Genomic DNA, 26,626 nt, shown 5'->3' with positions numbered 1-26,626 from the left:
TTAGAGGGCAGAAAGCCTCTGGTCCATTCAGAGCCCTTGGCTGCTGTTTCCATGGTTACTGTGTGAATCACTGGGGTGAGAGGGCAGAGGTTAAAGGTCATTGTAGCTGCAGAGCAGAGGGGGCAGGCGTTTCTGAAACATGGCTCCAACAACACAGCCCTGTTCATCCTGCACCACGACCAACAGCCTCCGCCTCCATGGAAACCAGCACATCTCCATGACAACGCAAAATCCCACCATTTCAGTTTTATTCTAGGAAGCAAAAAAAACGAAATCTGACCCACACCCAGACACACATTTCAATGAAGCTCACGCAAATACACACACAGGGGCGCACACACACACACACACACACACACACACACTCGCTCTCTCTCACACACACACAGACACAAACACATACACACACCTATAAGCAGAGCTATCACACACTCACACACTCACACGCCTGCAGGTCTGCCCCACATTGTTGATCTCTGTCTTTACACTGATTCATGATTCATGATTCTGCTGTCATCATCGCTCACAGGTGATATAAATAAACCAGCCAGCGACCCCTGTGATTTCCCCTTATCAGAAAACACCAGCCCACATGAAGATTAACCAAAACATTCTCATTAAAATGAAAAGAACAGTCGTTCACTCAAACATTTTGTTTCTCACCAACGGGCCTGTACGTGAATGTTGTTCTTCTGCGACCTCTCACACAAACTACACACTATCAGTGATACTCACGCTTTATTCCCATAGAACACGGCTGCACAATGCCAGTCCTGGGGGGCCGTTCTGCGTGCGGGTTTTTAGTTTCTGATAGTTGTGCAGATTACACTGGATCACAGTGAGATCTTTAGGACACACCTGCAGTCTGTGGCTGCAGTGGGTGCTGGGTGAGTGAGCTAAATCAGTAATTAAGAGCAGAAGTTGCCTCAAAATCCTGAAATGGTTCGGTCCTTGCAGTGCACCCCTGCCATATGGAAAAACTGGGTCAGACCTTCCTATTGTTGCTCTGTGACTGTATGTTTTAATAATGCAAAATTGGTATTGCATTCTGGATATAGTAGTTCATATTATTGTGCATTCTAGTACTTTCTCTTAAACTCCTGTTGTCTTTAGTTTTGTGGCAGCCTGTTTATAAAATTAGTTTGATATCCAAAAAAATGTGATTATTGATTGTTTGCTTTACTGATTATATGCTTCCTGTATTGATGATCACTCTCCCCTCTGTAAAACAGCAAATTACTGAAATGTAGTCTTTTTGTCAGAGGTCATTACTTGTTCATTTCTTTCTTGATTCGTTCCGAAATGCATGAAAAGGGGTTTGTTTGCAATAGACACCAAAGCATAAATGTACAGCATAGCTAGAAATGGTCACTAGGCGACTGAGGCAGTCATATATTAACAATGTCAATTTCAGAACCTGCATTTAGCACATTTTAACTTCCTACCTCTCCGGAAGTTCTGTTCCTGAGATCTGGCACCATGAGAGTGTTCGCATGGCTGCCCGGAACGATAGCAGAACCGATACTCATTCTGGGTCCAACTAGCATGTAGCGTTTGTCTCCGGATCGGTACTGGATGCTGTGACACAGTGTTCCGTTCCCGCTCGTGTCTGCGTAATTGGAGTCCCGGGAATATTTGGGCGAATAGTCGGGAGGTTTGGAGCACTGCATCACGATCAAACCGATAATACTGAGCAGGAAAAGCGCTGAAACGGAGCTCAGTGTGATGATCAGATAAAAAGTCACATTGTTCTCTTCCTCGGTTTGCACCGCGCTTTTAGTATCAGACGCTGCAAACGCTTCTTTCGGCTCCACGGCCTTAATACTCACAGTCGCTGTAGCGGACAGTGAAACGTTCCCATTGTCTTTCACCACTATGACCAGTCTCTGCTCCGCCTCGTCTGTTTCTGTCAACAAGCGAAGCGTCCTGATCTGCCCTGTATAGCGCTCCAAACCAAACAGACTGGCGTCTGTAGCGTGCTGCAGCGAGAACGACAGCCAGGCGTTGTATCCTATATCCGCGTCAAAGGCCCGCACTTTAGCCACCGAGTGACCTGCGTTCACATTGCGGGGAACCTCCTCCACACCTTCAGCCGAACCGTTAGCGCTGACCGGAGACAGGATCACTGGAGCGTTGTCGTTCTGATCCAGAATGAACACATTCACTGTGACGTTGCTGCTCAGCGACGGCGTTCCGGAGTCTTTAGCGACCACTTGGAACTGGAAGGTTTTCAGAGTCTCGAAATCAAAGCTTTTTAGCGCGTAAATGACGCCACTATCAGAGTTTATGTTTAAATAATTTGCCATATTGTTCTGCGCATGAGCATCTTTCCAAATTTCATATGAAACTATGGCGTTTTCATTTTGGTCTCGATCAAAGGCATTCACAGTGAACACAGGGGCACCAGGTGTGTTGTTCTCTAGAAGGTAGAACACGTAGGGACTTGTAGGAAACTCAGGGCTGTTGTCATTCACGTCAGACACCTCCACGCTTATCGTCTTAAAGGACCACAGCGGCGGCTGGCCCCCATCGTTGGCCATTACTGTGATGTCATACCGAGCCGAGCTCTCTCTGTCTAAATCCGCCATCGTCACCAGAGAGAACATGTGATCCTGCAGAGACGGGAGCAGTTTGAACGGATGGCCCTCGCGCAGGGAGCAGGAAACCCGCCCGTTCTGACCGGAGTCCGCGTCATTCACACTGATGAGCGCGAGTATGGTTCCCGCGCGCGAACTCTCGGGAATGGAGCTGGAAAATGACGTCACCTCTATGTCAGGCGCGTTGTCGTTCATGTCCACTATTTTCAAAATGACGCTGCCGTCTACAGTCCATGGAGTTGAGCCCATATCTGACGCCTGTATATCTATTTCGTAGGTGTTCTTTTCTTCGAAATCTACCGAACCTCTTACAATAATCTCCCCGGTGATTTTGTCTAATTCGAAAATGTCCCTGATTTTCTCATTAATATTTCTACCGAATGAATAAACAACTTCTCCGTTTGAGCCCTCGTCCATGTCCGTTGCGTTGACCCGTAACACGGTAGTGCCCAATGGAGCATTTTCATGCAAGGACACAGAATAAATGTCTTTTGTGAAGACCGGCGTGTTATCGTTTACGTCAAGTACATCCACCAGTATGCGCATTTCTCCGGAGCGCGGAGGCTTCCCGCCATCGCTGGCGGTCAGTACGAGGTGATGCTCCGAGGTAGTCTCTCTGTCCAGCGCTTTCTGAACAATTAAAAACGGGACTTTACTGTCCACGCCGCGGTCTTTCACCTCCAGGCGGAAGTGATCGTTTGAGCTGAGCTTATACGTTTGAACAGAATTAACGCCCGCGTCTGGGTCGAGCGCGGCTTGGAGCTGAAAGCGCGCTCCCGGCAGAGCAGACTCGGCGATTTCCAAACGTCTCTCCTTCTCGGTGAAGCGAGGACCGTGATCGTTCACATCCACGACTTCCACCGCGACATGATGCACCTCGAGCGGACTCTCCAACACCGCTTTCACACTGAGCACGCACGCGCCGCTCCGCTCGCACATCGCTTCTCTGTCTATCGCGCGGTTGACGTATAAGATGCCGTCGTTCTGATTTACCTGGAAAAGCGGCTCCTTCGAGCCCGAGACGATGCGGAATCCTCTCTCCTTCAGTGTGCTGAGACCAAGTCCCAAATCCTTAGCGATATTCCCCACCACGGCCCCCTCCTTCAGCTCCTCGGGTATGGAGTATCTGACCTGCGCCGCGGAGCCCCTCCAGACGCACAGAAACACGGCGATACGAACACAAAGCCCTGTTCGCTCCATCACGGCTCGCCTTCCCAAGCTTCACAGAACCGCGAGTGGAGCACGAATCATCATATCCATGCAGTAATCCGGTAAAACGCGCAAAAAGGCACTACAACAGAAGCAATGCAATCCACATGTACAGATCACACAAGACGCTACAGCCGACGTCTCACTCAGGCAAACTGATCCGTCAGGAAAGGGCTGGACTTCATGCGCATGAGGAGTAAAATGCGTTTTACTGGTTATGTTTTACTGGTTATGTAGCGACACCACGCGTTTAGAATAACGTCACATTATTCCATCCCCTAGATTATACTTTGTTTACTAAATGCATTTCATTTCGAAACATTTCATACAGACCCATCAAACGTTAATCTACCTGACTCATCACCAAATGCAAGCGCAGTTTCCATCGCGAGAACAAGACGCAACCGTGCGTCCTTCCCACGGGGCGGGTGCGATACCTCTTCACAGACCTGTGTCATATGTAAAGCTATTACACTGAACTGACAGCATTAGGTTGAAAGCCCGAGTGTATCCATAACCACGCGAGTATATCCATAACCACGCACAGACCGAAGAGATAAAAGACAACAAAAATACAGCTTCCCAAGACACTGGACAGACAACATAACAAAACCAACAGAATAAAACCAACAGAATAAAACCTTTACAAAGATCCTGCAGGGCATCAGAGACTCACTGAAGGAATCAGAACCACCACACTGACCGTTCACTCACAACACAAATATAACATGTTTATGATTTAAGCATATTATTAAATACTAGTGGTATCTTTAAATAAGAAAATAGCTCTCAAAAATGTTTTTTAAATCAGAATTTTTTGGAGTCAGAATGAGCAACCAAACAGTATGCAGGTGACGTCCTCTGTAGTCTGTACACAGAGCAGTTACACAGCTCCTGAAATGTACAGCCAGAATGTTCAAGGTTATTACGCGTTAATAGTTTATTTAATGCTTAGATCAAAAATACACAAACACACACACGCATACACACACACACAGACAGACACACACACACACACACACACACACACTCTCTCTCTCTCTCTCTCTCTCTCTCTCTCTCTCTCTCACACACACACACATACACACTTATACACACACACTCACTCTCTCTCTCTCACACACAAACACACACTTATACACACACACACACACACACACACACACACACACACACACACAACCATGTTTGTAATAGACATCAAAGCATTAAATTACAACATAGTAACTAATAGAATTGTTAGTTATACGACCGTGGCGATGGAAAATGAAGTGTCAATTTCATGAAAGGCAATGAATGTTTAACAAAGGTAGCAGTTCTACCTGGATGTATGTTAAAAGCTTCAAATAAAGTGCATAAACATACTGTAGTGGACACATTTTAACTTCCTACCTCTCCGGAAGTTCTGTTCCTGAGATCTGGCACCATTAGAGTGTTCGCATGGCTGCCGGGAACGATAGCAGAACCGATACTCATTCTGGGTCCAACTAGCATGTAGCGTTTGTCTCCGGATCGGTACTGGATGCTGTGACACAGTGTTCCGTTCCCGCTCGTGTCTGCGTAATTGGAGTCCCGGGAATATTTGGGCGAATAGTCGGGAGGTTTGGAGCACTGCATCACGATCAAACCGATAATACTGAGCAGGAAAAGCGCTGAAACGGAGCTCAGTGTGATGATCAGATAAAAAGTCACATTGTTCTCTTCCTCGGTTTGCACCGCGCTTTTAGTATCAGACGCTGCAAACGCCTCTTTCGGCTCCACGGCCTTAATACTCACAGTCGCTGTAGCGGACAGTGAAACGTTCCCATTGTCTTTCACCACTATAACCAGTCTCTGCTCCGCCTCGTCTGTTTCTGTGAACAAGCGAAGCGTCCTGATCTGCCCTGTATAGCGCCCCAAACCAAACAGACTGGCGTCTGTAGCGTGCTGCAGCGAGAACGACAGCCAGGCGTTGTATCCTATATCAGCGTCAAAGGCCCGCACTTTAGCCACCGAGTGACCTGCGTTCACATTGCGGGGAATCTCCTCCACACCTTCAGCCGAACCGTTAGCGCTGACCGGAGACAGGATCACTGGAGCGTTGTCGTTCTGATCCAGAATGAACACATTCACTGTGACGTTGCTGCTCAGCGACGGCGTTCCGGAGTCTTTAGCGACCACTTGGAACTGAAAGGTTTTCAGAGTCTCAAAATCAAAGCTTTTTAGCGCGTAAATAACGCCATTTTCCGAGTTAATATTCAAATAAGATAGCACCGAGACGTCTGTCCCTTCGCCTTTATAAATATGATAGGAAAGCAGTGCGTTTTCACGTTGGTCGTCATCAGACGCGCTTACAGTGAACACAGAGGCCCTGGGGACATTATTTTCAGATAAATAGAAGGTGTATGGGTTCTGTAAAAAAACTGGACTGTTGTCGTTAACATCTGAAACATCGACAGTAAGAGTCTTATCAGATGAAAGTGGGGGAGCTCCTTTGTCCGTAGCGCTTATGGTGATTTTGTAATTAGCGATTGTTTCTCTGTCCAGTCGGTGCTTGGTAACCAGAGAGTACATGTTCTTCTGGAATGACGGTTTTAATTCGAAAGGGAGGCCGGCGGGCAGGGTGCACGCGACCGCTCCGTTGTCTCCGGTGTCTTTATCCGTCACGCTGATGAGAGCGACGGCTGCGCCTGGACTTGCGCCCTCAGAGACATGACTCGACAAAGACGTCACCTCGATCACAGGTGCGTTGTCGTTGACATCTTTGATGTTTATTATGACGCTACAGTCACCAGTTAAAGATACCGGACCATGATCGGTAGCCTGGACATCAATCTCATAAACAGATCTTTCCTCAAAATCTATTAAGCCTTTCACGGTGATTTCGCCCGTTTTGGCGTCCAGTTCAAACAGGTCGAAGGCTTTGTTACGCACGCTGCTGTCCAAAGCGTAAGATATTTCTCTGTTCGCGCCCTCGTCCAGATCTGTCGCGTGCACTCTGACTACAAAAGTGCCAAGAGGGGCATTCTCCTCCAGCGCGACCGTGTACACCTGTCGGTCGAAGACCGGAGCATTGTCGTTGATGTCGATCACATTAACAGTGATGTTCATAGAACCGGATCTCACTGGTTTCCCGCCATCATAAGCAGTTAGCATTAAGCTGAGCGCGGAATCCTTCTCTCTGTCGAGCGGTTTTTTCAAAATCAAGAACGGGATTTTGTCTTCACCGCGATTCTTCACCTCCAAATCAAAGTTGTCGTTCTGACTAAGCCTGTATATACGGAGAGTGTTGACTCCCACGTCTGGGTCACGCGCAGACTCCAAAGCGAAGCGCGCTCCCTGCAGCGCAGACTCGGCTATATCTAAATGTTTCTCCCTTTCTGTAAAATCGGGGGAATGGTCATTCATGTCCACGATTTCTACATCCACGTAGTGGATTTCTAGCGGATTGTCCACCACAGTTTTTAAATGAATCACACACACGCTGTTTCTCTCGCACAGCTCTTCTCTGTCGATACGTTTTTCCACAAACAGCACGCCATTGTCTGTGTTTATCCGTAAAAGGAGCTCCTTAGAGCCCGACACAATGCGGAACCTCCGCTCGGACAGTGTACTTACATCGAGACCCAAGTCCTTGGCAACGTTTCCCACAAAGGTGTCCTGTTTCGACTCCTCCGGAACTGAGTACCGTATTTGAGCCGAAGCGGGTTTACAGAAACATAATAAAAAAGCACAAAGCAAAACCACCGCGCAGTACCCGGAGCCACTGCCTCTGTCCTCCATGGTGAAAGATGTTGTAATTTCCGCACCAATCCGGGCTTGTATTTTTAGCATAATCAGCGGCGTAATGGTGATAATCGTTCATAAACCATTTTCTCTGATCATACTGGAGTCTCGAAGCTTTCTAAATTTCCCAGCACGAGCTGCGCTGACTTGCCCGTCAGTGCGCGCGACCGGCAGGAGGCGGGTGCCCGTAGAGCGTCACGAACCCAACTGACCGTGGAGCAGCGACACCACGCGACTCTTTCCTCTCATTATATTACATTTATTTAGCAGATTTTGTCCAAAGCAACGCACAGTACGTGCATATCAAATGCCATAAGAACAACTACAGAACACGGGCCTGATAAGATACAGTTGGCACAAAGGATCAGTTGGCTACATCCATGAACATCATATCTAGTTAACTTGGTAAACATAGGCCAAGTCAGTCGGTATGGGATGTCAGACTAGAAGCAAGGCGTGATACAAAAAGTAGCTATGGTGACAAATACAGCACCATGACGTATACTAATTAAACGTAACAGAGCTACAAAGATACAAAGTACAACAAGAGGTCAAACATGTCCGGACACAAGTGGCGCATGAGAGATTCTGATGAATGATGCCCTGTAGGGGAGTGGTTCAGCTGGGCGTAGGGCTGAATGATGCCCTGTAGGGGAGTGGTCCAGCTGGGCGTAGGGCTGAATGATGCCCTGTAGGGGAGTGGTTCAGCTGGGCGTAGGGCTGAATGATGCCCTGTAGGGGAGTGGTTCAGCTGGGCGTAGGGCTGAATGATGCCCTGTAGGGGAGTGGTTCAGCTGGGCGTAGGGCTGAATGATGCCCGGTAGGGGAGTGGTTCAGCTGGGCGTAGGGCTGAATGATGCCCTGTAGGGGAGTGGTTCAGCTGGGCGTAGGGCTGAATGATGCCCTGTAGGGGAGTGGTTCAGCTGGGCGTAGGGCTGAATGATGCCCTGTAGGGGAGTGGTCCAGCTGGGCGTAGGGCTGAATGATGCCCTGTAGGGGAGTGGTTCAGCTGGGCGTAGGGCTGAATGATGCCCTGTAGGGGAGTGGTTCAGCTGGGCGTAGGGCTGAATGATGCCCTGTAGGGGAGTGGTTCAGCTGGGCGTAGGGCTGAATGATGCCCTGTAGGGGAGTGGTTCAGCTGGGCGTAGGGCTGAATGATGCCCTGTAGGGGAGTGGTTCAGCTGGGCGTAGGGCTGAATGATGCCCTGTAGGGGAGTGGTTCAGCTGGGCGTAGGGCTGAATGATGCCCTGTAGGGGAGTGGTTCAGCTGGGCGTAGGGCTGAATGATGACCTGTAGGGGAGTGGTTCAGCTGGGGAGTAGGGCTGAATGATGCCCTGTAGGGGAGTGGTTCAGCTGGGCGTAGGGCTGAATGATGCCCTGTAGGGGAGTGGTTCAGCTGGGCTTAGGGCTGAATGATGCCCTGTAGGGGAGTGGTTCAGCTGGGGAGTAGGGCTGAATGATGCCCTGTAGGGGAGTGGTTCAGCTGGTGTGTAGGGCTGAATGATGCCCTGTAGGGGAGTGGTTCAGCTGGGGCGTAGGGCTGAATGATGCCCTGTAGGGGAGTGATTCAGCTGGGGCGTAGGGCTGAATGATGCCCTGTAGGGGAGTGGTTCAGCTGGGCATAGGGCTGAATGATGCCCTGTAGGGGAGTGGTTCAGCTGGGCGTAGGGCTGAATGATGCCCTGTAGGGGAGTGGTTCAGCTGGGGCATAGGGCTGAATGAAGTCCTGCAGGTAGGGAGAGGCTGTCTTATTGGCTGCAGAATTGGCCAGAGTTTGAATCAGCCTCAGGACATTGCTTCACTTTCTTAATTATTTGACCAAGTAAATAAACAGTGAAAAACAACTCAACAGTGAAGCTATAGGTAGCTTGTGTGTGGGTGATCATGACACAGGACACTGGGTTGGCATTTCTGGGATTGCACTGGAATGGTTCTCCTCTTATCTGTCGAGAACCTTTTCTGTCTCCCTAGGTAATTCAGTTTCCTCGTCTACTATTTTAACCTGCGGTGTTCCTCAAGGATCTATCCTCGGACTCATTTTATTTTCTATTTATATATTACCTCTGGGCAGAGTTATTCAAGATCACCACATATCATTTCATTGTTATGCAGACGATACACAATTATATCTTTCAGTTAAACGCAGTGAGGTTAACACACTGTCAACCTTACTAGACTGCCTAACTGATGTTCAATGCTGGATGGCTCAAAACTTTCTACAACTTAATCCCGATAAGACTGAAGTTTTAATTTTTGGAAAACCAGAGATTGCTCAACAAATTTGTTTAAACCTTGGCCCTTTTGCACATAATGTGAAAAGTACTGCTCGAAATCTGCGAGTAATTTTGGACTCAGAACTTAATCTCAATCTCCACATTACAAAAGTAATCCACTTTTTTTTACCATTTAAGAAATATCTCAAAAATCAGATGCATGTTATCATTGCAGGATACAGAAAAAATCATTCATGCATTTGTTTCTTCACGACTGGACTATTGTAACTCCATATATACATGTCTAAGTCATAAATCCATGTCCCGTTTAAAAGAGAAATGTCCATTCGCTTCATGTATTTTTTGAACCAACGCCTCTCCCTCTGTCGGAGACACGACTTGTTTAGTCCCTACTTTATTAGAATTTACTGTCCTATACAGTTTTCTAATATTGTAGCTTATTCTATATTTTCTCGATTCCTTTCGAGTTCGAGTATTACGGTTTCACTACTTAGGTGCCTATCACCTTTCTCGTCAGTGCCAGTAATCGACTCGAGCCCCTCGAGCAGGAATCTACTCGGGCAGTGCCTCAATAGGCCGTGAGCAGTTCTCAACTACTCGTGCCCCACGTTGGGCGCCAAAATTGTCATGAGCCACGGACCCCTTGCCAAGCTCAGACCTCACGTTCCCATGAGCAGTACCTCACCATGAGGTGTCTCGGGGATGAACTCAAGTACTCCGAACGTCCTGGAGCCCTGGTAAGTTCTACTGAACTTCCAGCCCAGTCTCGAAGTGAAGGGTGTGATGCAAATCTGGTAATCGATGTCCTGTATTCAATGTATTCCTCTAAAGACTCTTTATCACATATGATTATAGTAAGATATACTTTATTATAATCAATCAAAAGAATAGAGTTATACAGATTACAGTGTACATATCATCTTTTGCAGTTTGCTAATCACATGCAAGTTACATATACCCCTTTAGCTCTTTCTAATTTACCTTTCCACCTATGATGTTTAAAAATCAAGGTACACCCCTCAAATATCCATCCTCCTCTTTGGCCTTAATCAGGAAGGCCCTTAAAGCTTCTTAATTTTCTTTCGGTATTGACATCCCTTCCGTTTTCCTTTTTTTTTTTCTTTTCTTTAGCCAGGCATTGTGCCCCTCCCCTGTAGGGTTGGGGTATTCTCAGTCAGAACTTTAACTTTGCTCTTTAAAACCCTAAATCTAAGTCCTCTGACTTCAGACTCCTCAGTATCCATATACGGTTGTACATTTATCTTGTACCACATATTTTTCTTCTTACGGGCGTTCTTACTACCACCTCGATGGCATGTGCGAGGGGTTAACAATGCATTCCTTTCTAACCCATCCCCCGTCAATCTCTCATCAGGGGGGCCTAGGGCCGTGTCCTCGGCCCCGTCTCCAGGTGGTGCAGAATGCAGCAGCCAGGCTTTTGACTAGGACAAATAGAAGGGCCCATATTACCCCAGTTCTAGCGACGTTACACTGGCTTCCAGTGGCTTTACTTATTACTTTTAAAGCTCTGGCTGGCATTGCTCTGGAATATATCATTGACCTTTTAACATCATATCAAACTTCTCGCACACTCTGATCATCTTCCTTGGCATTACTGGCTGTTCCAAAGTCCAGGCTGAAAACGAAGGGTGATCGTGCTTTCTCGGTCGTAGCGCCCAGACTTTGGAACAGTCTTCCTTTGGATATCAGAACAGCTTCCTGCGTGTCCACTTTTAAGTCCCAGCTCAAGACTCACTTTTATAAAATGGCTTTTAATATTTAATGTTTGATGTTTTGTGTATTATTATCTCTTTTATATTTTATTGTTGCTGTCTTGTCTAATTCTTGTTTTCTTTTTGTGTGCTGTTTGTGAAGCACCTTGTGCTCTTATGCTTGAAAGGTGCTGATATAAATAAAATTTACTTACTTACTTACTTACAGAAAACAACCATGTGTGATTCAATCAGGCTCCTCATTTTCAGAAACAAAGCAGGTTTGAAACCTCAATCAATGGATCCAAATCCCAGAACACATGCGATGATTCATAAGGAAAATATTGGACCTAAGAGTGTAGATTTACAATCCCAAACACCAGGGACGGCGCGTTGCTTCTGATAGCTATTAGAGCTGGGATGACTCTAACTTCTGTATAGTATCGTCTTCCAACACAGACATATAAATTCTGCCAAATTTTCTGCAATGTTTCTGGGTTTATTATCTGTTTCTTCAGAACCTCTGACTAGTTCCAGTTTTACTATAAGTACCACACCACTTTAACATGCAGGACATTCAATTTACATTTCAGCATTTAGCAGATGCCCCTATCAGGAGCATCTTAAATAAATACCTCTTCAAATTTCACTGGATAGATATGTGTATATGCTTTTTGGAATTGTTTTGCCACATGAATTTTAAGCATACACCATAGGTTAAAAAAAGAAGTTATTTTTGGCTTGTTACCACAGAGGAACCCTTCTTCGTTCTTTATGGAACCCTGTATCATAGTGAAGTGTGAAAGAGAACCTGGAACGACACAGGGTTCTACAGAATCAAAGGCTTTATTCTGGAACTATCTCCTCCGAGTGTGTGGGGAAAATAGAATAGAACAGTTTGCATTTAAAAGAGATGCATTGTATTTTGAAAAATATTGTGTAGTTTACTCAAACGAGTATTAAATACAGCACACTAACCTCTAAAGCTGACCTTCTGTGGCTGTCTGCAAGGACCAACGTGTTCGCATGGCTTACGCGTTAATAGTTTATTTAATGCTTAGATCAAAAATACACAAACACACACACGCATACACACACACACACACACAGACACACACACGCATACACACACACACACACACACACACACTCTCTCTCTCTCTCTCTCTCTCTCTCACACACACATACACACTTATACACACACACACTCACTCTCTCTCTCACACACAAACACACACTTATACACACACACACACACACACACAACCATGTTTGTAATAGACATCAAAGCATTAAATTACAACATAGTAACTAATATAATTGTTAGTTATACGACCGTGGCGATGGAAAATGAAGTGTCAATTTCATGAAAGGAAATGAATGTTTAACAAAGGTAGCAGCTCTACTGGATGTATGTTAAAAGCTTCAAATAAAGTGCATAAACATACTGTAGTGGACACATTTTAACTTCCTACCTCTCCGGAAGTTCTGTTCCTGTGATCTGGCACCATTAGAGTGTTCGCATGGCTGCCCGGAACGATAGCAGAACCGATACTCATTCTGGGTCCAACTAGCATGTAGCGTTTGTCTCCGGATCGGTACTGGATGCTGTGACACAGTGTTCCGTTCCCGCTCGTGTCTGCGTAATTGGAGTCCCGGGAATATTTGGGCGAATAGTCGGGAGGTTTGGAGCACTGCATCACGATCAAACCGATAATACTGAGCAGGAAAAGCGCTGAAACGGAGCTCAGTGTGATGATCAGATAAAAAGTCACATTGTTCTCTTCCTCGGTTTGCACCGCGCTTTTAGTATCAGACGCTGCAAACGCCTCTTTCGGCTCCACGGCCTTAATACTCACAGTCGCTGTAGCGGACAGTGAAACGTTCCCATTGTCTTTCACCACTATAACCAGTCTCTGCTCCGCCTCGTCTGTTTCTGTGAACAAGCGAAGCGTCCTGATCTGCCCTGTATAGCGCCCCAAACCAAACAGACTGGCGTCTGTAGCGTGCTGCAGCGAGAACGACAGCCAGGCGTTGTATCCTATATCAGCGTCAAAGGCCCGCACTTTAGCCACCGAGTGACCTGCGTTCACATTGCGGGGAATCTCCTCCACACCTTCAGCCGAACCGTTAGCGCTGACCGGAGACAGGATCACTGGAGCGTTGTCGTTCTGATCCAGAATGAACACATTCACTGTGACGTTGCTGCTCAGCGACGGCGTTCCGGAGTCTTTAGCGACCACTTGGAACTGAAAGGTTTTCAGAGTCTCAAAATCAAAGCTTTTTAGCGCGTAAATAACGCCATTTTCCGAGTTAATATTCAAATAAGATAGCACCGAGACGTCTGTCCCTTCGCCTTTATAAATATGATAGGAAAGCAGTGCGTTTTCACGTTGGTCGTCATCAGACGCGCTTACAGTGAACACAGAGGCCCTGGGGACATTATTTTCAGGTAAATAGAAGGTGTATGGGTTCTGTAAAAAAACTGGACTGTTGTCGTTAACATCTGAAACATCGACGGTGAGAGTCTTAACAGATGAAAGTGGGGGAGCTCCTTTGTCCGTAGCGGTTATAGTGATTTTGTAATTAGCGACCGTTTCTCTGTCCAGTCGGTGCTTGGTAACCAGAGAGTACATGTTCTTCTGGAATGACGGTTTTAACTCGAAAGGGAGGCCGGCGGGCAGGGTGCACGCGACCGATCCGTTGTCTCCGGTGTCTTTATCCGTCACGCTGATGAGAGCGACGGCTGCGCCTGGACTTGCGCCCTCAGAGACATGACTCGACAAAGACGTCACCTCGATCACAGGTGCGTTGTCGTTGACATCTTTGATGTTTATTATGACGCTACAGTCGCCAGTCAAAGACACCTGACCCTGATCGGTTGCCTGGACATCAATCTCATAAACAGATTTTTCCTCAAAGTCTATTAAGCCTTTCACGGTAATTTCGCCCGTTTTGGCGTCCAGTTCAAACAGGTCGAAAGCTTTGTTACGCACGCTGCTGTCCAAAGCGTAAGATATTTCTCTGTTCGCGCCCTCGTCCAGATCTGTCGCGTGCACTCTGACTACAGAAGTGCCGAGAGGGGCATTCTCCTCCAGCGCGACCGTGTACACCTGTCGGTCGAAGACCGGAGCATTGTCGTTGATGTCGATCACATTAACAGTGATGTTCATAGAACCGGATCTCACTGGTTTCCCGCCATCATAAGCAGTTAGCATTAAGCTGAGCGCGGAATCCTTCTCTCTGTCAAGTGGCTTTTTCAAAATCAAGAACGGGATTTTGTCTTCACCGCGATTCTTCACCTCCAAATCAAAGTTGTCGTTCTGACTAAGCCTGTATATACGGAGAGTGTTGACTCCCACGTCTGGGTCACGCGCAGACTCCAAAGCGAAGCGCGCTCCCTGCAGCGCAGACTCGGCGATATCTAAATGTTTCTCCCTTTCTGTAAAATCGGGGGAATGGTCATTCATGTCCACGATTTCTACATCCACGTAGTGGATTTCTAGCGGATTGTCCACCACAGTTTTTAAATGAATCACACACACGCTGTTTCTCTCGCACAGCTCTTCTCTGTCGATACGTTTTTCCACAAACAGCACGCCATTGTCTGTGTTTATCCGTAAAAGGAGCTCCTTAGAGCCCGACACAATGCGGAACCTCCGCTCGGACAGTGTACTTACATCGAGACCCAAGTCCTTGGCAACGTTTCCCACAAAGGTGTCCTGTTTCGACTCCTCCGGAACTGAGTACCGTATTTGAGCCGAAGCGGGTTTACAGAAACATAATAAAAAAGCACAAAGCAAAACCACCGCGCAGTACCCGGAGCCACTGCCTCTGTCCTCCATGGTGAAAGATGTTGTAATTTCCGCACCAATCCGGGCTTGTATTTTTAGCATAATCAGCGGCGTAATGGTGATAATCGTTCATAAACCATTTTCTCTGATCATACTGGAGTCTCGAAGCTTTCTAAATTTCCCAGCACGAGCTGCGCTGACTTGCCCGTCAGTGCGCGCGACCGGCAGGAGGCGGGTGCCCGTAGAGCGTCACGAACCCAACTGACCGTGGAGCAGCGACACCACGCGACTCTTTCCTCTCATTATATTACATTTATTTAGCAGATTTTGTCCAAAGCAACACACAGTACGTGCATATCAAATGCCATAAGAACAACTACAGAACACGGGCCTGATAAGATACAGTTGGCACAAAGGATCAGTTGGCTACATCCATGAACATCATATCTAGTTAACTTGGTAAACATAGGCCAAGTCAGTCGGTATGGGATGTCAGACTAGAAGCAAGGCGTGATACAAAAAGTAGCTATGGTGACAAATACAGCACCATGACGTATACTAATTAAACGTAACAGAGCTACAAAGATACAAAGTACAACAAGAGGTCAAACATGTCCGGACACAAGTGGCGCATGAGAGATTCTGATGAATGATGCCCTGTAGGGGAGTGGTTCAGCTGGGGCATAGGGCTGAATGATGCCCTGTAGGGGAGTGGTTCAGCTGGGCGTAGGGCTGAATGATGCCCTGTAGGGGAGTGGTTCAGCTGGGCGTAGGGCTGAATGATGCCCTGTAGGGGAGTGGTTCAGCTGGGCGTAGGGCTGAATGATGCCCTGTAGGGGAGTGGTTCAGCTGGGCGTAGGGCTGAATGATGCCCTGTAGGGGAGTGGTTCAGCTGGGCGTAGGGCTGAATGATGCCCTGTAGGGGAGTGGTTCAGCTGGGCGTAGGGCTGAATGATGCCCTGTAGGGGAGTGGTTCAGCTGGGCGTAGGGCTGAATGATGCCCTGTAGGGGAGTGGTTCAGCTGGGGAGTAGGGCTGAATGATGCCCTGTAGGGGAGTGGTTCAGCTGGGCGTAGGGCTGAATGATGCCCTGTAGGGGAGTGGTTCAGCTGGGCGTAGGGCTGAATTATGCCCTGTAGGGGAGTGGTTCAGCTGGGCGTAGGGCTGAATGATGCCCTGTAGGGGAGTGGTTCAGCTGGGCGTAGGGCTGAATGATGCCCTGTAGGGGAGTGGTTCAGCTGGGCGTAGGGCTGAATGATGCCCTGTAGGGGAGTGGTTCAGCTGGGCATAGGGCTGAATGATGCCCTGTAGGGGAGTGGTTCAGCTGGGCGTAGGGCTGAATGATGCCCTGTAGGGGAGTGGTTCAGCTGGGCATAGGGCTGAATGATGCCCTGTAGGGGAGTGGTTCAGCTGGGCGTAGGGCTGAATGATGCCCTGTAGGGGAGTGGTTCAGCTGGGCGTAGGGCTGAATGATGCCCTGTAGGGGAGTGGTTGGGCTGGTGCGTAGGGCTGAATGATGTCCTGTAGGGGAGTGGTTCAGCTGGGCATAGGGCTGAATGATGCCCTGTAGGGGAGTGGTTCAGCTGGGCGTAGGGCTGAATGATGCCCTGTAGGGGAGTGGTTCAGCTGGGCATAGGGCTGAATGATGCCCTGTAGGGGAGTGATTCAGCTGGGGCGTAGGGCTGAATGATGCCCTGTAGGGGAGTGGTTCAGCTGGGCATAGGGCTGAATGATGCCCTGTAGGGGAGTGGTTCAGCTGGGCGTAGGGCTGAATGATGCCCTGTAGGGGAGTGGTTCAGCTGGGCGTAGGGCTGAATGAAGTCCTGCAGGTAGGGAGAGGCTGTCTTATTGGCTGCAGAATTGGCCAGAGTTTGAATCAGCCTCAGGACATTGCTTCACTTTCTTAATTATTTGACCAAGTAAATAAACAGTGAAAAACAACTCAACAGTGAAGCTATAGGTAGCTTGTGTGTGGGTGATCATGACACATGACACTGGGTTGGCATTTCTGGGATTGCACTGGAATGGTTCTCCTCTTATCTGTCGAATAGAACCTTTTCTGTCTCCCTAGGTAATTCAGTTTCCTCGTCTACTATTTTAACCTGCGGTGTTCCTCAAGGATCTATCCTCGGACCCATTTTATTTTCTATTTATATATTACCTCTGGGCAGAGTTATTCAAGATCACCACATATCATTTCATTGTTATGCAGACGATACACAATTATATCTTTCAGTTAAACGCAATGAGGTTAACACACTGTCAACCTTACTAGACTGCCTAACTGATGTTCAATGCTGGATGGCTCAAAACTTTCTACAACTTAATCCCGATAAGACTGAAGTTTAAATTTTTGGAAAACCAGAGATTGCTCAACAAATTTGTTTAAACCTTGGCCCTTTTGCACATAATGTGAAAAGTACTGCTCAAAATCTGCGAGTAATTTTGGACTCAGAACTTAATCTCAATCTCCACATTACAAAAGTAATCCAGACTTTTTTTTACCATTTAAGAAATATCTCAAAAATCAGATGCATGTTATCATTGCAGGATACAGAAAAAATCATTCATGCATTCGTTTCTTCACGACTATTGTAACTCCATATATACATGTCTAAGTCATAAATCCATGTCCCGTCTCCAGGTGGTGCAGAATGCAGCAGCCAGACTTTTGACTAGGACAAATAGAAGGGCCCATATTACCCCAGTTCTAGCGACGTTACACTGGCTTCCAGTGGCTTTACTTATTACTTTTAAAGCTCTGGCTGGCATTGCTCTGGAATATATCATTGACCTTTTAACATCATATCAAACTTCTCGCACACTCAGATCATCTTCCTTGGCATTATTGGCTGTTCCAAAGTCCAGGCTGAAAACGAAGGGTGATCGTGCTTTTTCGGTCGTAGCGCCCAGACTTTGGAACAGTCTTCCTTTGGATATCAGAACAGCTTCCTGCGTATCCACTTTTCAGTCCCAGCTCAAGACTCACTTTTATAAAATGGCTTTTAATATTTAATATTTGATGTTTTATGTATTATTATCTCTTTTATATTTTATTGTTGCTGTCTTGTCTAATTCTTGTTTTCTTTTTGTGTGCTGTTTGTGAAGCACCTTGTGCTCTTATGCTTGAAAGGTGCTGATATAAATAAAATTTACTTACTTACTTACTTACAGAAAACAACCCTGTGTGATTCAATCAGGCTCTTCATTTTCAGAAACAAAGCAGGTTTGAAACCTCAATCAATGGATCCAAATCCCAGAACACATGCGATGATTCATGAGGAAAATATTGGACCTAAGAGTGTAGATTTACAATCCCAAACACCAGGAACGGCGCGTTGCTTCTGATAGCTATTAGAGCTGGGATGACTCTAACTTCTGTATAGCATCGTCTTCCAACACAGACATATAAATTCTGCCAAATTTTCTGCAATGTTTCTGGGTTTATTATCTGTTTCTTCAGAACCTCTGACTAGTTCCAGTTTTACTATAAGTACCACACCACTTTAACATGCAGGACATTCAATTTACATTTCAGCATTTAGCAGATGCCCCTATCAGGAGAATCTTAAATAAATAACTCTTCAAATTTCACTGGATAGATATGTGTATATGCTTTTTGGAATTGTTTTGCCACATGAATTTTAAGCATACACCATAGGTTAAAAAAAGAAGTTATTTTTGGCTTGTTACCACAGAGGAACCCTTCTTCGTTCTTTATGGAACCCTGTATCATAGTGAAGTGTGAAAGAGAACCTGGAACGACACAGGGTTCTACAGAATCAAAGGCTTTATTCTGGAACTATCTCCTCTGAGTGTGTGGGGAAAATAGAATAGAATAGTTTGCATTTAATAGAGATGCATTGTATTTTGAAAAATATTGTGTACAATTTACTCAAATGAGTATTAAATACAGCACACTAACCTCTAAAGCTGACCTTCTGTGGCTGTCTGCAAGGACCAACGTGTTCGCATGGCTGCCCGGAACGATAGCAGAACCGATACTCATTCTGGGCCCAACTAGCATGTAGCGTTTGTCTCCGGATCGGTACTGGATGCTGTGACACAGTGTTCCGTTCCCGCTCGTGTCTGCGTAATTGGAGTCCCGGGAATATTTGGGCGAATAGTCGGGAGGTTTGGAGCACTGCATCACGATCAAACCGATAATACTGAGCAGGAAAAGCGCTGAAACGGAGCTCAGTGTGATGATCAGATAAAAAGTCACATTGTTCTCTTCCTCGGTTTGCACCGCGCTTTTAGTATCAGACGCTGCAAACGCCTCTTTCGGCTCCACGGTCTTAATACTCACAGTCGCTGTAGCGGACAGTGAAACGTTCCCATTGTCTTTCACCACTATGACCAGTCTCTGCTCCGCCTCGTCTGTTTCTGTGAACGAGCGAAGCGTCCTGATCTGCCCTGTATAGCGCTCCAAACTAAACAGACTGGCGTCTGTAGCGTGCTGCAGCGAGAACGACAGCCAGGCGTTGTATCCTATATCAGCGTCAAAGGCCCGCACTTTAGCCACCGAGTGACCTGCGTTCACATTGCGGGGAATCTCCTCCACACCTTCAGCCGAACCGTTAGCGCTGACCGGAGACAGGATCACTGGAGCGTTGTCGTTCTGATCCAGAATGAACACATTCACTGTGACGTTGCTGCTCAGCGACGGCGTTCCGGAGTCTTTAGCGACCACTTGGAACTTAAAGGTTTTCAGAGTCTCAAAATCAAAGCTTTTCAGGGCATAAATGTCCCCATTGTCCGGATTAATATTGAGGAAAGATGCTGCGCTGTGTCCTGCGCTCACCTGCCCGAGTGAGTAGGAAACCAGGGCGTTTTCGCCCTCATCCGCGTCAGACGCGCTCACGGTGAACATGGACGCGCCAGGCGCGTTGTTCTCCACCATGTATAAGGTGTACGGGCTTTCAGAGAATACAGGACTGTTGTCATTAATATCTGATATCTCCACTCGTATTGTTTTACTGGAAAATAATGAGGGGCTCCCAAGATCCTTTGCGGTGACGGTTATGTCATACTGAGACACGGACTCTCTGTCTAAGGGGCTCTTGGTCACTAATGAATAGAAGTTCCCTTCAGATGAAGGCTTCAGATCAAATGGCAGGCCTTCCGCTAAAGTACAGACTACCTGTCCGTTCACACCTGAGTCCAGGTCGGTCACGCCCATCAGCGCGACCACAGTACCGGGAGGCGCGTTCTCGCGGATACTACTTGACAGAGAAGTGACGTCAATCTCTGGCTTGTTATCGTTCACGTCCTCAACTTTCACTACTACGCTACAGTGCGTTGTTAATGGCAATTGTCCATTGTCTGTAACTTGAACATTAAGTTCATGAATCTCCTTATCTTCAAAATCAATGGGTCCTTTAATTTTTATCTCCCCGGTTTTATTGTGTATCTCAAAAAGCTCAGAGATCTTGCTCCTAAATTTACTCCGAAATGAATAGTCTACTTCACCATTAGCTCCTTCGTCCAAATCCACAGCTTCGACACGCAACAGAGACGTACCGACGGAAACGTTTTCCTTCACAGAAACAGTGTATTTCTGCTGGCGACATACGGGCGCGTTGTCATTAGCATCCAGGACAATAACTGAGATGTTTAAAGACGCAGATTTCGGAGGGCTCCCTCCATCAGTTGCAGTTAAAACCACACTGAATCGTGAAGTAATCTCTCTATCCAACGGTTTTTGCAAAACTAAAAAGGGAATTTTACTCTCACTGCTCAAATCTTCAACCTCCAACCGAAAATAACCGTTCTGGCTCAGTTTATAGAGACGTAGCTCATTTACCCCTGTATCTGGATCGTGCGCGCCCTCAGTCTGGAAGCGCGCTCCTGTCAGTGTTGACTCCGGTATTTCCAAGCGATATTCCCGGTCCGGGAAACTGGGAGAATGGTCATTCACATCCACTATCTCCACTGTAACGTGGTGCATCTCCAGCGGGTTCTCTATCACAGCTTTGAGATTCACATGACACGGACTGCTTTTACCGCAAAGCTCCTCTCTGTCTATTCTCTGGTTCACAAACAAAGCGCCGTCTCTCTCGTTCACCTGGAAAAGATCCTGCTTTGATCCCGTCACGATGCGGAGATTCCGGTCAGAGAGTGTTCCTCTGTCAATCCCCAGATCTTTAGCGATATTCCCAACAATAGTCCCAATTTTTAATTCCTCCTGTATGGAGTAGCGGATCTGAGCCGAGGTGGTGTTCCACAGGAACAACAGAATCACAAAATGGAGACGTGTCCACCGAGAAATCCACCTCAATTTGAAACACTCGATTTCCATGATAAAATGTCTCACTTACTCATGTGTAAACATGTTAAACTAAAGCAATTTTTAACAATTCCCTCTCTCTTTAGAGGAGACACACCGTTAAACCGTCCACCCTTTCGTGAGTAAACGGATCTCCTTCCTGTGTATGTGCACGCGCTTACCCTTCCCTGTGTGCGCGCAATTCTGCCTCTGAATATCCCACGAGCTCACAATGGAGAAGCTACGCTCAGAAAGATTACTTTGACAACACTGCCCTCTTGCGCTTTAGAGGAAGTGCTCTGTTTTTTACAGGAAGACAACATCATATACGAGTACAAATAGCATAACATTATGAAAAGGAAAACATCGATTTTGGGAATATGCGCCTTGGCAGCAGTTGCATAATATTAACCCGAGTGAACATGTCAACACGTACAAAAAACCAAAAGGTTTTTTTCAGTTTGGTTGAATTTTCTACACAAATCAGCTTTGAAAAATGTTCGAGAGCTGACACTGGAACGTTTCTCAAGCCCCACTTCAGCCTATCGTCTCAATCGGTTCGTTTGACCAAATATGCGCAATGTAAAGAACCGGAAATTACAGTCGCTACTTACACACTATAAATATTGTATTTTATGTTATATTTTTGAAGTGAAAATAAATGCGATGTCGACAAGAGCCGATGGTCTCAATACAACTGTGACTCTGAATGAGATCTACTGCATACATACAAGGTTACAATGAAAGTTGAGTATTCAGCAGGCGACCTTACCCCCGTACAGCATCAGGAGTGCACATTTAATGAGTAACTTCTAAGTGGCACAAAAAATAATAATAATAATAAAATTAATAAGTGATCCTGTAGTTGTGTTCCTGTGTTCTGGCGCCAACAAAGTGGCCAAACCTATGTATTTACTTAAAAATGCAAAACCAATCAAATATGCTGAAATAGATAGGATAAAACAATGACAACAATATACTCAAATCCATGCAATGCAAAATGAAGATGAAACCGATTTAAATCGCTCCAGAAGAGCTTGTGCTTCAATATTAATGTAATCACCTGCAGCTTTAAAAGGTAATACTAATTCAAGCGGGGTATAAAGATGGGATCAGGCATCGGCATAATGATGCTTTAAAAACGCAATCCAGGAGATTTATCTTCATAATATTGCACTTTCCAATCAAAAATACATTGCTTATAGTCCTGGCTAAGACTGCATGGTCACACAGAGTCCAGGACCAAGGACCGCAGTACATGCGCCGGTGCTGATGTATTAAATCGTGGCACTGAACAATCTTCAAATAAAAGACCAGAAAAGAGACATTTGAGCTGCGATAATAATAATCTCTCGCACACACTCTAGAACATGAACTTTCTACACTGACGTTATTATATTCAAACCAGTTAAATGCAAACGTCGTCCGGGTGCAAGAAAGCAAAATAACTCAGAACGTACCTCTCCGGAAGTTCTGTTCCTGAGATCTGGCACCATTAGAGTGTTCGCATGGCTGCCCGGAACGATAGCAGAACCGATACTCATTCTGGGTCCAACTAGCATGTAGCGTTTGTCTCCGGATCGGTACTGGATGCTGTGACACAGTGTTCCGTTCCCGCTCGTGTCTGCGTAATTGGAGTCCCGGGAATATTTGGGCGAATAGTCGGGAGGTTTGGAGCACTGCATCACGATCAAACCGATAATACTGAGCAGGAAAAGCGCTGAAACGGAGCTCAGTGTGATGATCAGATAAAAAGTCACATTGTTCTCTTCCTCGGTTTGCACCGCGCTTTTAGTATCAGACGCTGCAAACGCCTCTTTCGGCTCCACGGCCTTAATACTCACAGTCGCTGTAGCGGACAGTGAAACGTTCCCATTGTCTTTCACCACTATGACCAGTCTCTGCTCCGCCTCGTCTGTTTCTGTGAACAAGCGAAGCGTCCTGATCTGCCCTGTATAGCGCTCCAAACTAAACAGACTGGCGTCTGTAGCGTGCTGCAGCGAGAACGACAGCCAGGCGTTGTATCCTATATCCGCGTCAAAGGCCCGCACTTTAGCCACCGAGTGACCTGCGTTCACATTGCGGGGAACCTCCTCCACACCTTCAGCCGAACCGTTAGCGCTGACCGGAGACAGGATCACTGGAGCGTTGTCGTTCTGATCCAGAATGAATACATTCACTGTGACGTTGCTGCTTAGCGACGGCGTTCCGGAGTCTTTAGCGACCACTTGGAACTGGAAGGTTTTCAGAGTCTCAAAATCAAAGCTTTTCAGCGCGTAAATGTTCCCATTGTCTGGATTAATATTGAGGAAAGATGCCGCGCTGTGTCCTGCGCTCACCTGCCCGAGTGAATAGGAAACCAGGGCGTTTTCGCCCTCATCCGCGTCAGATGCGCTCACGGTGAACATGGACGCGCCAGGCGCGTTGTTCTCCACCATGTATAAGGTGTACGGGCTTTCAGAGAATACAGGACTGTTGTCATTAATGTCTGATATCACCACTCGTATTGTTTTACTGGAAGATAATGAGGGGCTCCCGAGATCCTTTGCGGTGACGGTTATGTCATACTGAGACACGGACTCTCTGTCTAAGGGGCTCTTGGTCACTAATGAATAGAAGTTCCTTCCAGATGAAGGTTTCAGATCAAACGGCAGGTCTCCCGCTAAAGTACAGACTACCTGTCCGTTCACACCTGAGTCCAGGTCGGTCACACCCATCAGCGCGACCACGGTACCGGGAGGCGCGTTCTCGCGGATACTACTGGACAGAGAAGTGACGTCAATCTCTGGCTTGTTGTCGTTCACGTCCTCAACTTTCACAAACACGTTACAGTGCGTGGACAGCGGAACTTGTCCTTTATCTGAAGCTTGTATTGTAATTTCATAAATTTGCTCATCCTCGAAGTTGACAAGGCCCTTCACTTTAATTTCTCCACTTTTTGAATCTAAATCAAACAATTCCGACACGTGACTGCTAAATTCATTTCCAAAGGCATAAGTCACCTCTCCGTTGGCACCAGCATCCATATCTGACGCAGAAACTTTCACCACAAAAGTGCCAATTGGAGCATTTTCTTGTATTTGTACGGTATACTCACTATTACACACAGGTGCGTTGTCATTGACGTCTAAAACAATGGCCGTGATGTTGAGAGTATCTGATCTGTGTGGGGTTCCTCCGTCCAACGCAGTCAGCTGCAGACCGTGTAACGGGGCCGTTTCCCTGTCTAGAGATTTCTGCAATATTAAAACAGGGATCTTCATATTTTGATTTCGATCCGTCACCTCTAATCGGAAATGATCGTTTTGGCTCAGTTTATATAAGCGCAGGCCGTTTACACCCACGTCCGGGTCTCGTGCACCCTCCAGCTGGAAGCGCGCTCCCGGCATGGCGGACTCGGAGATTTCCAGGCGGCTCTCCTTACTGGGGAAACTGGGAGAATGGTCATTCACATCCACTATCTCCACTGTAACGTGGTGCATCTCCAGCGGGTTCTCTATCACAGCTTTGAGATTCACATGACACGGACTGCTTTTACCGCAAAGCTCCTCTCTGTCTATTCTCTGGTTCACAAACAAAGCGCCGTCTCTTTCGTTCACCTGGAAAAGATCCTGCTTTGATCCCGTCACGATGCGGAGATTCCGGTCAGAGAGCGTTCCTCTGTCAATCCCCAGATCTTTAGCGATATTCCCAACAATAGTCCCGATTTTTAATTCCTCCTGTATGGAGTAGCGGATCTGAGCCGAGGTCGTGTTCCACAGCAACAACAGAATCACAAAATGGAGACGTGTCCGCCGACAGCCGCTCCTTTCTCTGCCACATTCGGTCCCCATGATGGACGCTCCTCAGTTATCACAGCGGAAATACTGTAAATAAATATACATCCAAACTCATATGGTCGTTTTCAGAGAACGAGACGCAGACCGCCATTTATCCCATGGACAGAATTCTGCTGGCGCCCCTGCGTGGGTTCTGCGCCCTCTCTCTCTCTCTCTCTCTCTCTCTCTCTCTCTCTCTCTCTCTCTCTCTCTCTCTCTCTCTCTCCGCTGAAGCGATTCTACCCCCGAGCCGCGCACAAAGGAGAGAGACATTCAGGGACCGGCTTTACAGCGATTACTGTAACAACAGCGCCCCCCAGCGTACCGACGGAACAGCCCTGGGTTTTGGAAAAGATCTACGCCTTCCAGCGGATATTTTAGTAAATAACCTTCATCACGATGATGAACAATGATTCTAGTGGTTATAGTACAGGGATGAAGGTTCGGATCCCACGTGAGTTTCTGCTGCGTAACCGACTCCGACTTCAGTCATAAAAAGGAAAAGCTTGAGCTCAATAGCAATGGTCGTCTGTGTTCTGAGATCAACAGGAAGGAGGGAATTTGTGGAGCAAATTAAAAAGGTAATATATTTTTAATATGTTTATATGTCATATGAACGTTACCAAAACAGTCATCGTAATGATGTGCAAGAGATACAAATTTATTTATTAAAAAACAAAAAATGTCAGGATCTCTATGAATTAGTCAGATTCTGGAGCAGTTTCAATTAAATTCGTATGAAGAATCAAATCCCTGTGCATTTATAAAACGGCCCATTCAGTGTTCACTTTTACTTTGCATTTCCCCTCCTGTAGTTCCAGCACGTTATTCATTTAAAGACATTACATTACATTACTGACATTTGGCAGATGCTCTTATCCAGAGCGACATACAATTGATTAGACTAAACAGGAGATAATCCTCCCCTGGAGCAATGCAGGGTTAAGGGCCTTGCTCAAGGGCCCAACGGTTGTGGGAATGTTATTGTGGCTACACCGGGATTAGAACCACCTACCTTGCGTGTCCCAGTCATTTACCTTAACCACTACACGACAGGCCGCCTCAAAAACGCACTACTTCTCAAATCTGCATTAAAGAGATGAGACTAAACAATATTGTGGAAACCGGGGATGATTGTAACACGTTTTGTTCCATGTAAAACTCAATGAGAGTTAATGGTAGAGCTCTCAAACTTGGATCAAAGCTAGCAATATGTGTCTGCTACAAAT

At 46.6% G+C, this 26,626-nt stretch overlaps 1 protein-coding gene across 4 annotated transcripts in view; it reads right to left on the bottom strand.

Moving 5' to 3' along the window:
• The window catches only part of LOC133134021 (protocadherin alpha-C2-like), a 61,799-nt gene extending 36,294 nt beyond the window's left edge, over positions 1–25,505 (bottom strand). Inside the window, exon 1 of one of the 4 annotated variants that reach the window (XM_061250376.1) lies at positions 23,040–25,505. In XM_061250376.1, coding sequence (XP_061106360.1) covers positions 23,040–25,412 — 2,373 coding nt within the window. In that variant the 5' untranslated portion in view covers positions 25,413–25,505. Of the gene's footprint in view, positions 1–1,445; positions 3,798–12,993; positions 15,382–19,236; positions 21,709–23,039 lie in introns of those variants that run through there. The other 3 variants (XM_061250375.1, XM_061250377.1, XM_061250378.1) reach the window with 3 other exon arrangements.
• Between the last annotated feature and the right edge of the window lie 1,121 nt (positions 25,506–26,626).

This window comes from Conger conger, chromosome 7 (assembly GCF_963514075.1).
Source record: "Conger conger chromosome 7, fConCon1.1, whole genome shotgun sequence".
NCBI lineage: Eukaryota > Metazoa > Chordata > Actinopteri > Anguilliformes > Congridae > Conger > Conger conger.
The sequence above is the reverse complement of the archived record's forward strand: the minus strand, read 5'-3'. Positions and strand labels throughout refer to the sequence as shown.